The 12,438-nt window shown below is 40.8% G+C and overlaps 1 protein-coding gene across 1 annotated transcript in view; it reads right to left on the bottom strand.

The window, feature by feature from the left end:
* The window catches only part of Hhla1 (HHLA1 neighbor of OC90), a 32,041-nt gene that overhangs the window by 12,930 nt on the left and 6,673 nt on the right, over nucleotides 1-12,438 (bottom strand). The window contains 6 exon segments of the mRNA XM_048457339.3: nucleotides 4-235; nucleotides 2,589-2,675; nucleotides 2,776-2,832; nucleotides 3,502-3,585; nucleotides 10,305-10,388; nucleotides 10,485-10,568. Coding sequence (XP_048313296.3) covers nucleotides 4-235; nucleotides 2,589-2,675; nucleotides 2,776-2,832; nucleotides 3,502-3,585; nucleotides 10,305-10,388; nucleotides 10,485-10,568 — 628 coding nt within the window.

Here is a 12,438-nt window from a genome sequence, read left to right on the forward strand (position 1 = left end):
GACCATGTGTAGGTGGCATTGCTCTGTGTGGCTATGGTCCCAGCAGGAAGCTCTGGAAACGTCTCTTTGTTTTCTGTCACCTCTTTCTCTGAAGGAGTACTTGTCTTTGTCCAGGGGAAGGTCTTCAGATGAGATGCCCACTGTGTGCTCCAGTGTGCAGGAGATGACCTTGAACGTGACTGCTGGCTTTGGGTGGTGAACCCTGGAGTCCTGGCTATCCCACCGGTAGTTGTACCTCAGAGGAAATAACCAATGGCAGCTTTAATTTGCTTGCCACTTTGGGCAAGTAGAACTGTTGAGTCACCAAAAGGCAATTAAGCAGCAACTCTATAGAATACAGATTTCATATTACTGGGAACAGTATCAAACGTCGCCAAAGGATGTTCTCCTAACTCCACAGAAGTTGTATGATAAACCACTGTGAACAGATGTAAAGTGGTCAGAGCTAAAAGTGCCAGACTTTGACTGTCTCTGTTGATGAGACCTAGGGATTTGTCAGAGTCTCTTTGTGACTTTGAAGCCCCTCAGCTGCTCCAGAACCCTGGTACTTGTCTCTTTAAGAGTCTCATGATATTTGACTTGTGAGTACATGGAGAGACTGAGGTAGCATCAAGAAAATCAGGGCTTTGCAGAAGAAACTACTTAAAAGTCTGATTCTCAGCAAAACAGAACTTGCAGGGTTTTTGTTTTTGTTTTTGTTTTTTTTTTGAGAAAGAAATCTCTCTAATGAACCTGTTCATTCCACAATGAATAGGAGAAAGAGGCAGAAATGTTAAGTTGGCTAGTGCTCCTCCTTGAGAGGACTAAGAAAAAGCTAGGCTGAACAGTGTGGCTATAAGGTAAGTAAGAGGTACACGCTAGCCTATAGTATTCCTCCTTCTGGGTGGACAAGGTCTGATCTTCAGTTTGTGTTGGATTTTGTTTACTCATTGCCCTTTCACAGGTACTGCATATAGGGACTGACCTATGTGGTTGCAGGAGATGACCCCAAATCCTTTCTTCTACCCTATTTCACATCTAGACCTCAAACACCTCATGCCACCTAAGCCTTGATCCCAAGAGTCAGACATGGGCTGGATCCTTTCGGCCTAACTGTCACCTGGACAGGAAAGTGACTATCAGGTATGTCAAGAATAGTGCCGAAATGTAAGTATTTTTTTTCTCTCTTTGAGCATTTGTTCTTTCTGAAAGAGCACTAAAGAGAGACCTGATTGAGATTAGGGGTGAGAAGCTGAGACTGACTTAGTCCTCAGCTCTGTTCTCAGCAGCGAGCAGGAAAAGGTGACTTGTTGCATGCTTAACTCATCTCATAAAGCGAGCTTTCTTCCACAGAAGAAACGACCTAGACACGCCCTACAATATCACAAATCAAAGAAGGCCACCACAGTGAAATTGGAACATCATTGACTGTGTTTATCAGTTCACCGTGGAAACGCTGCTGAAAAGCTGACTGTATACAGATGCCATGGGAAACACTGAGGCATAGGGCAGACGGTGGGACAACAGGAGGCTGTCTGCTTTCAAGGTCCAGTCACTGAGGAGATACACATGTAAATGTCACTGGATATAACCTAGAGTAACACAGAGTCCAGATTATATACAGATACTGGGTTGAACCACAAAAGATGGTTTTGGGTTGCGTATCTTTAGGACATGAGATTGTAGCATCTGGAATGGAAACCTAAGAACCTTCAAGCTGTGAAACACGGCTAAGTAGAATAGAACCTCTACTCAGAGATGGCAGAATGAACGTATTTGCACGGAATGGTGTTAAAATGTTTTCCCTGTTACCAACATGGGCATGTGATTCCAAATGGAACATAGCAAGGAATCATGGAGAAGTAACAAATATATGAAGAAATGTGTTCTCTCTCATCACTCTGGAACCTCTACTGCTGACTGTTGGGTTCTTTCAGGTAAGGGATATAATCTGACTCATATCTGAGCCCCATTGCTCTTGTGACTATTATGGGTGGATAATTTACAAGGAATGCAAGAGTGTGACAGAGCACATTTGGTCACAGGCTATTCTGGTAGATGATGAAGACTTGAAACAGACACATGCGTCAGGTGGGCTTAGAGGCAGAGCCAGATTCCAGATAGTAAGTGTGGGGACAAAAGAGCTAGCAGTGGTTCCAACATGGCACCTGGTGTTACAGGAGACAGATAGGTAGTTGTTGAAAGTGATGATGGGTGGGCCGGGCCTGGGAATTACAGGGATCAATGACTCTAGAATCAAATTTTCAATAGCTTCAAGAGCCCACAGCTAGCACAGGAAACAATGTGAAATGCAAGAGGGCGAAGAGAGGATTGTGGGAGCAAAGAGATAGGTATTCCTCACTGGGGAGAAAGGAGAGAGCTGCTACTCAGCCCCGGCTGTTTGCTGTCTCTGAGAGGAAGATACAGGGAGGCCAACATTTTCCCCACAAATACTCCAGAAACCCACTTTTTAAATCGAAGAGAAAAAAATCCTCTAATTTTGCACCATCTAATTGAATAAAATTCCTAAAGGCAACATCTCTTCTCCAGAGGATCTGAGTAACGTAGGGTAAGGGGTTGTTCTGGCCTCTATAATAGTTTATACTTACCCAAAGCATTGGAAACACCACTGGTAAATGTGTAGTTGACAACAGGGGATTTCTCCACCATCTCCCAGAAGTCAGAAAGAGCCCTTCCTGAAAAAAAGTTACACAATGGAGAAAGAAGCTTGGGTTTGACTGCTGGAGTGTGAAGCTCAATGCTCAGCCAGAGAGCTTCCGGGTCACTGCTGCTCACCTGACTTCCCCGCCATCACACAGATGAAGACACAGTCGGATTCATTGGTTTGACTCACTGTAAGACAAATGGGCACACAACCAGGCTACAGTTTCTAGGGCCAGCTCCAAGGCTACAATGCTGTTTCTGTCTGCCTGGTCCCTCACTCAACATAGCATGTATTCTTTGAACCCTCATCAGCATCCTCTATGAAAGATGTAAGCACATGTCGGTAGACCTTTAACAGAGCATCTCCAGGGACAAGTGTGTTTAGGAATTCAGAAGTTCTATGTTGTGGAATGTCTCATCGAATGTTTATACCATGCTGACAGAAGATCGCCCCCCGCCAAGAGCAGCAACCAGGGAAGTTGCAGTAATTACACTCATCTAAGCCATTATTCACTCAGCAAAATGTTTGGCCCTTTGCACTTTGAAGAAAATAGTTACCTTCCCTGAATCTGTCTTTTTGTCTCAAAAGGGGGAGGGGAAGTTATAGCCACTGCTAGAGTCCACTGATACCCTCCCTACGATGATTGTTGTATTTGTCCTTCAATATTGCGGGCTCTAAGGAGAATCCTGTTTGAATGATGGAGGAATCAAAGACTGGTGTTAGAAACCAAACCACACCTAGAGGTTGCTGCAGCCTGATCCATGATAGGGTCTGGAATGCGGAAACCTATCAGGCGTGGCTCTATTCCTTCAGGGGTGCCAGAGTGCAAACTTGCCAGGCACCTGCAAGATACACACCCGAGAGGATGGAGGTCGACTTAAAGATCTCAGTGAGGTAGCTAGTAGAATTCCCAACGATGTCTACCAGCAAAGCTGTGAAATCTGCAAGACAAATTAGAGAAGCTCCCTGGATTCGAAGGCAAAAACACAAGGGCAAAGAGATTGCACCTGGATTTTTCTTTTTATTCAGAGTAGACTTTGCAAGTATAATTTAAGCTAATCTGTTAAAGACTATTGCTATTCACACACAGAAAAATGCTAATTTTAAAAAACAGTAAAAGTAAATTCAAGCAAAAAAAATTTAGGATCCATTTTTATAATCTAACTCTTTCTCTGTTAATACCAAGAACTACCAAAGATCTTCATTGCTTCATCTAACTATAGTAGACTGTCAAATCTATTCAAGAGGAATCAGGCCCACAGATGTGTAAGGTCACTTTACATAAAGTTGGAATTTGAAAATGCAGTCAGATTTAATGTTGGGTTGTTAAATACAGACATCAAAATAGATAAGACCTTTACAAAACGTCGTTGGGAACGTCTCCTTTGGTCCACTTCTTTTAGAGCCTGGAAGGAAGTCTACGAGACTTTTTATAACACTTTAGCTTGAGAACCATTGAACACTTTCCCTCTTAGCAAGATTTGAATAGGATCCACAACCAGCACAATGAGCACCTCTAATTAGTAAAGTTTCCTTTTTCAGATCTAGAGATGAGTCTGCCACCTTCTCCTCTGCTAACTCACTGCTTTTCAGGACCCAGAAGGTTTTGGGTTCTCTCTCAAGGAGCACATTGTTGTACAAACCTCAGTGATTTCTGTACAGGAAGCTCCTGGAGCCCACTGGATAATTTCCTATCATGTCTTGTTGCAAGGAGGGCCACTTACACATACACTGTCGATGTAGACTAATACCCTTGGATAATCCATAGTTGGTATAGCAGGCTAACACTAGCATGAGGTAAGCAATACTGTGTGTGAGCCTGAGCTACAATGTGTCATTACATGTTTGTGTGGTCACATGGTTACCCTGGATGGAGAACAGTCATGTTGTATACTTCTGCAGGGGTTGACACCACTCAGTGCAGAAGGCTGGTGACCATGGGCCTCTTTATTTCTGTATTATATTGTAGAGCCCGATGGTGTGTACTATCTCATTGTGCATCCAACTATTTCCTGCTACATCTCAAAACTCTCCGTCATTAATTTACTTCTCTAATACATATCCATAGTGTCTACAGTGTGCCAGATGCCTGCTAGATACTGGAAATTTCTGTGAGATATACAGCAGAAGTTAAAATCTAAGGGGACTCAGTTACATGGTTCAGCATGTAAAGGCATTGGTCACCAAACCTGCTAACATGTGTTTGATGCCCAAGACCCACATGATGGGAGAAGAGAATCTAGTCCTGAAAGTTGTCCTCTGGCTCCACATGTATGCAAGGGCACACTGCTGTTGTATGTACATGTTCCCCCTCCAATAAATAGTTTATATATATAAACATACTTTACAGTTATTGAAAAAGAAAGACTCACAAGCTGATTGATAAAATTTAAAGTTGGAATCACGATTTTCATTGCACAGAAACAGGGATCTGCGTCCAGATGCCAAGGATGGGTCCTGATTCTGCCAAAGACTTAACAAAAATGGTGGTACCTGCTCTGAGTCCTATACTATATTACAGATCTTTGATTTGAGTTGAGATTTGACTTGAGCCAAAAGTCCTTTGATTCCAAGATTCCCACCATCACTCATAAAACCTGTTACTCAGGGTCTTATGCCTACTTCCTCTTTGAAACTATGTTTACAACTCTTTCACTGGGCTTGAAAGAAATTCATTTGTTGTTCCTTTGAAGATATTCTTTGTTCCTACAGAAATTTAATTTACTGATTTACTATCAATGCTTAGAGAAGAATCATGTCTAAGTCCCTTTATATGTAAATACAAGTGCAGAACAATTTTTATGTCTACCCAATTAAGACTGTCTTTTAATATTTAGTGTGAACAAAGCTATGGTACAAACATTTCTCTGAGCATTGTTGAGAAGAATGTAGATGCCTGAAAGATGTCTAGAAGTTTTAGTAAATTGAATCACAACAAGATTTATTTCCCTGTCAGTCAACAATTCCATTTCAAGGGCTCTATCCTAGAGAGATAATTGGGTTAGTGCTTCAAGTGATTCTGCACAGGTGCTCACCACAGCCCTATTTATAATAGTAAAGTTTGTCAGGATTAGGAGACAGGTAAGTAAACTATCACACTGTGATGTGGGATTCTCCTTTGTATGCTATGAATATGCTTTATTACCATTGGTTATTAAAGAAGCTGTTTCAGTCACTGGTTTAGTAGAGTTAAGCCAGGCGGGAAATCTAAACAGAGATATAGAGAGAAACTGGTGGAGTCGAAGAGATATATGTACAGAGAAATATTTCAGATGGATAGGCATTTTTCAAACCTTTCAAAGGCGATCAGAATGTGACCTTTAAATGGTTAGGAATTTAGTCTGTTTTCAACAATGAGACACGTCTGCTCGTGGTAGCACCAATCTACTTCAAGAGGATGATGGGCATCGAAGAGGCTCCTTATGGAGATTGTTGGTCATTTGGACAAGAAACTGCTCTTGCCTCGACTGCTTGATGGTATGCTGTCTGAACTGGACATGCAGGATCCACAGAAAAATGACTAGTAAACTTGCCTAAAGGTGGGACAGTCCTTCAGGGTTCCTGCTTCATGAAAGAGTTTGCCAGACTTTCTAAGAATACAGAAGAAAGTGACTGACAAACTGCCAATAGAAGCAAAACAGTCTTTCAAATTTCCTGCTTCGTGGAAAAGTTTACCGGATACTATGGGCCTGTCGGCTGAAGATGGATGTCCCAATGTCACAGAAGAACTTTGGGTGAGTGTCCAAACAGTAAGATATCTCTGTCTATTCTAGAGTCTTGGAAATCGCTTACAATGCACTTCCTGTTTACTTAGGTAATATATCCTTCTGGGGTCTTTGATGAAGTTGAAGAAAGCTACAGTTCTAGTTTTCCTTAGTTATGATAAAAAATAAAGTAGATATAAATATTGTAACTGTAATTCTTGCTTGATACCTGTTTTGTTATATGTAACAAAACTTTACTATGTTAAAGTTAAAACCTTCCTTTTTATTTAGATAGGAAAGGAAAGATGATGTGAAATTTCCCTTTGTATGTTACGAATATGTTTTATTACCATTGGCTATTAAAGAAGCTGTTTTAGCCAATGGTTTAGTAGAGTAAAGTCAGGCAGGAAATCTGGACAGAGATATAGAGATGAAGTAGTTGGAGTTGAAGTCACATAGCTGCCAGAGGAGACAGATGTCCCGGAACCATACCAGTAAATCATGAGTCTCATGGTAAAATATGAAACAATAGGAATGGGTTAATTTAAAATGTAAGAGTTAGCTAGAAATATGCCTAAACTATTGGCTAGAGTTGTAATTAATATAGTTTCTGTGTTGTTATTATTCAGGTCTGGACAGCCGGGAAATAAACGAGCAGTCTCTGCCTACGGCCCTGTCTTTCAGTGAACAATGTGTATACATTTGAAGGATTGGGAATATTTCTATACATTGCAGTTGAATGGATTTTAAGACATATTGTAAAATAATCCTTACCAATTGTACATCTTATGGAGGATCAGAGCATTGATACACCCTCAAAGAAGCCCTAAATAGGATTGCATTATCAAACCCCTCCTCTCAAGACTTGGGAATCTATTTTGATAAATATTGTGAGAGCCAGAGGTGGTAGACCATGCCAAGAACAGTGCTTCTCTGAAGAAAGCAGGACTGATACACGGGAACTCTCAGAGTCAAACTAGGTGAGTCCACTCACTGAGAGTGGGAAGTGAACACGAAGTCCCATCTCTAGCCAAGGAGCTGTTCATAATTGACTCTTTCTGAAAAAGGGGAAAGCAGTTTCCTCCAGTGGAATGTCATTAGGAATATCAGCCACATTCCAAGGTACACCCCCTGCCCAGAAATAACTGTCCAAAAACAACAGCAGCAGCAACAACAAAAACGAATTTTATGTCTGTTTGGTTTTATGTGTTTTTTATTTTGGAGGGTTTTTTTTTGGAGTTTGTTGGTTTGATTTTCTTTTCCTTTTTTTATTTTTTGAGAGAGAGAGAGAGAGGATGATGCTGGATGGATAGGAAGATGAGGAGGTTTTGGGAGGAGTTGACAAGGGCTGGAAAATATGATCAAAATATACTGCATAAAAATAGTTTAACAAAAACTGTATAGAACTAGAACATAAATTTTAAAAAATACACACCAGCTGGGCTGTGGTGGTGCCCGCCCCTAGTCTCAGCACTTGGGAGACAGGGGCAGGTGGATCTCTGTGAGTTGGAGGCCAGCCTGGTCTACAAGAACTAGTTCCAGGACAGGCTCCAAAGCTACAGCAAAACCCTGTCTTGAAAAATCAAAATAAAATAAAATAAATAAAACACCCACTTACTTTAGTCAGAGAATGTAATTTTTTAGGGCAAGTTTTGTTGTTGTTTGCTTGTTTATTTTTTTTAATATCACAATTATATCTTCAAGCCTTCACTGCAGGGGTGAGATCGCAGCACTAAATTCTGCACAATGGAATATGGATGGTTTTTGCCCTATAACTGTATAGCAAGTGAATATGCCTTTCTTTACACTTTTGTCTTATGGCTGGAGTGTGGTGGTAAACTAACTTGCATCTTGAGAACAAAGACACTATTTTACAGAAGGTGGAGCAACAAGTTAGAAGGAACTTGGGCCTTTATATTTATAGATGGCATAGCTATTTCAAATATTTCCAAAACTTACTAATATAAAAATATATTAAAAAGTTAAGTAGAAAATGGAAATAGGAAAAGAAATCCTTTGTTCTTTTGCAATCTCTATTATAAAAAGTAGCCAGAGGAATCCTTTTATAGATATGGTATAAACCTCGCCATTATTCTTCTGCATGGGAGAATCATACTGTATCACTAAGTTTCTGAGTTTTGTTTTTATGGTCTACCCACTGCCAGGCATGCACAGTGCCTTCATTTCCTCTCTGTTCCTAGACTCTATGTTCCACTAGAACAGAATGAGCCCTCTCAGCTTAGACCAGGAAGAGCACTTAGGTAATAGTAGATTCTCAATAAAGAATTGTTGCTTGAGTGAGGTAGTGGTAAGAGAGAAATCTTCACTTCTATTTATTAAGACTTTTTTTAAAACTTAATAAACATGCAGTACTTTTGGATTATAAAAGTAATGCATTCCAAATATTGCAAAGCCATGTTAATGAATACTCTTCCATTTTGAAACTCTCCAATCATCTGTCAGAAGTAATAGCCTTTCTAGTGTTCAAATATGTACATATTTTATCATTGATAACACTGTATGCTGTATACTACTTTGAATGCTTTTCCTATCTGAAAATTCTTGGGCACATTATTTTTGTCTTCAGGACACACACGTACTCATTTGTGCACTATATGTGGCTACTTTTCAGTGTTTCCTGGTGGTGGATATTCATGTTTTCCCATGATTTTGCAACATAAACAATGGTAATGAACACCCATTTATAAATAACAGGAGATTTCTCTATAGTAAAAACAGACAAGGAAATGTGCACATAAATATCACTATGTTATCTTACTATGAGGAAAAATATTACTCCTTTGGCAGGTCCTACACCTTGCCTGGGTAGTACAATAGAGCCATCCCTATTGGCAGAGGTGTGGGTGAGCCAGCCCCGAAGTTGTGAGCATGGGAGAGCTGTCTCCATTTCTCCTCTGTCTCATCGCATCATGCGTGGGAAAGCGATAACCCCCCACTAATGCCTGGGGCAGGTGAGAGAGCTGTCCCTGCCCACCACCAGCTGCAGCACTCAGGAAAGTGGACCCTGCACCTCACCTGCGCAAAACAGTGGAGATGATCCTGTTGGTAGAAATGTGAGTCAACCAACATTGGGAGCTTGGGAGAGATGTCCCCACTACTCATCTGTCATGTGGCAGCATGGGCAGAGGAAAGAGATCCCTACCCCCACATCAATGCCTGAGGCAGATGGAAGAGCTGGCCCTGAGGTCATAAGAGCGCTGTCCCTGCCCCTCATCAGCTGCAGCCCTGGAGAGAGCAGCCTCTACACCTCACCTGGGCAACACAATAGTGCTGGCCCTGAAGGTGTAGGTGTGGGAGAACTGACATTGAGGACATAAAAGCAGGAGAAATGACTTTGCCCTTTGCCCATCACAAAGGGTGAATTAGTTAGGGCAATGCTGGAAAGCTCGTTCTGGTGGTGAAGACAGGAAAAGCTGGCGGGTTGACCAATCCGGCAACTACCCAGGCCCAGAACCAGAGTTATGTGTTGGCTCACCCCAACATCCACCCATCTGTGATCTCCTGGAACATAGCAATAGGAAGGAGGTATCAGTCCTTCCAACCCAGGACTGTAAGATCTCCATGACACAGGGCAACAACAGGATGTCCAGGATGAGTCCCAGTGAGGACTCAGTATCAGTTGTGTGCAGAGACCAGAGACCTCAGACCTGACTGTTTCTTTGGAATGAATGCCTGTATGTAAAAATCTACTCATAAAGGGATTTACTGCATGGCACTGTATCACACTGGAGCTTCCATGGCAAGTTTCTCCCTTTTCCTACTCCTCTTCTTCTCTTAAATTTTATTTTGTTTTATTTTGGGGCTGAGATCAGGAGGCATGACATGGAGACATGATATGAAAGACACGAAGAATAAATAAAAAGTTAAAAAATACACTTCTAAAATGGCACCGTCAAAATTGGAAAAGCTACAAGGGTATGGCATGCTTTACCTACCTGATAAGTCATTGGTTCTATTGTTCAAACAGTAGCAGTACCTGGTAGGGAATTTGGCTGGGTCAACCGTCTTTGGGTTAGAAACTGTGAAAAGAAAATATTTCCTCAGTACCACGACACCTCGGCTGGCCCTGAGCACCCCACCCACCACATCACCACAGGAGAACCGTTATCACTTACTGTTGTAGATGGCCACAGAAACCTTGTGAAAGGCAAATGAGCTGTAAGAAGTGATGCTAAGCACTGAGAAGAATTGTTTTCTATCTGTTGAGGAGGGAGAGAAAGAAGCACAAATGCTTGCTGATATAGCCTTAAATAAATCAATACTAGCAATGCCTGTGATCTCAGCTCTGGGAGGCCGAGGGAGGAGGATTCTGTGTTTGTGACAGTCAGCTATATAGTAAGACTTTGTCATGGAAAGCAAGCAGAAGAGTATGCATGAGGGACAGTGAATATGAGCAAGGTATAGGATGTATTTATATGAAAACATCATAAACAGACTTCTAGACCAGAGCAACAAATGAAGACCCAAACAAGAGTACATGCCACAATGGTGACATGATATGTCTTAGTTAGGATTTCTTTTGCTATAATCAAACACCATGATCAAAATCAACTTGGAAAGAGTTTATTTCATCTTACAAGCAGTAAGATATAGTCCATCATCCAAGTAAGTCAGGGCAAGAATCGAGGCAGTAGCCTGGAGGAAGAAACAGAAGCAGAGGCCATGGAGGAGTACTGCTTGCTGGCTTGCTCACTCAAAGCTTTCTCGGTCAGATTTTGTATAGCACACAAGGTCACTAGACCAAAGTTTGCACCACCTACAAGGAATTAGTCTCAATCATCAGTCAAGAATATGTACCACAGACTTGTTCGTAGATCAGTCTAGTGGAGGCATTACCTTGATTGAGGTTTACTCTTCCAAAATGACCCTAGCTTGCGTCAAGTTGAAATAAAATTAGCTAGTATACGAAATTTGACAAAGATGCTAAAAACATGCATAAGAGAAAAGATAGCATTCTCAACTAGTGCTGCTGAAAACCAGGATGTTTCCATGCAGAAGAATGAAATTAGACACTTAACTGTCATCTTGTATAAAAATTAACTCCAAGTAGAGCAAAGATCTCAACTTGAAACCTAAAACATTAAAATTGCTAGAAGAAAATATCGCCAGTGCTCTACAAGATATAGATGTAGAAAGGGTATTTCTGAATAGGACTCAATTTGTACAGTAACTAAAGACACAATTGACAACTGGTACATCATAAAACTAAAAAGCTCTGGACAGCTAAGGAAACAATCAATCAAGTGAAGGAAAAACATACAGATGGCTGAATCTTTGTTAGCTATGTATATTACAATTGACTAATATTAAGAATATATGAAGAATTTTTTTTAAAAAAAAATCGAAGAGTTAAGAAAGGAAATAACCGGATTATATGATGGGCTGTGAATCTGAACAGAGAGTTCTCAATAGAAGAAATAAAAATGCCCAGTAAATAACTCAAAAGTGTTCATCATCCTTAGCAACTATGGAAGTGTAACTGAAACAATTTTGAGATTTCATTTCATCACAGTCAGAATGGCTAAGATCAACAAAACAATTCTCAACAAATATAAGCCATTTTCTTATTGGAGGAAAAAGAGAAAATTGTAAATAGATTTTCTAATCAACACTTAGTGTTGGAATGAAACCTAGAACCAATGGCTACATCTGCAACAAAACTCCTGTGTCTAAGGCCCAGGGAACATGGCAGGAGAGAAGGCAAAAAGATTGTAAGAGCTAGGGGACCAGGAAGTCTGCAGTGAGAATGCTTCTCCTAGATATGACAGGAAAGCTATACCTACAATAACAACAATATGGCTACCTAAACAGGACCAGAACAATTACAATGTTAATAGACATGCTAAGAAGGAAAGGAGAAACCTCATGGGGCTCTACCCATAGACAGAGAACTACAGGAATTAATGACTCCTGAGAGAGGGAGAATTAACCTAAGGGATGAGGCTTCTAACTGGTTATCGAATACAAAGTTATCTCTGAAATCATGTACACACAAGTTACAATACATTGTCTATAATTTATGTGTCTATGTATCTATATATCTGTAATATAACAATCAAAGAAAAATAG

This window comes from Myodes glareolus, chromosome 19 (genome assembly GCF_982192425.1).
Source record: "Myodes glareolus chromosome 19, mMyoGla1.1, whole genome shotgun sequence".
Classification (NCBI taxonomy): domain Eukaryota; kingdom Metazoa; phylum Chordata; class Mammalia; order Rodentia; family Cricetidae; genus Myodes; species Myodes glareolus.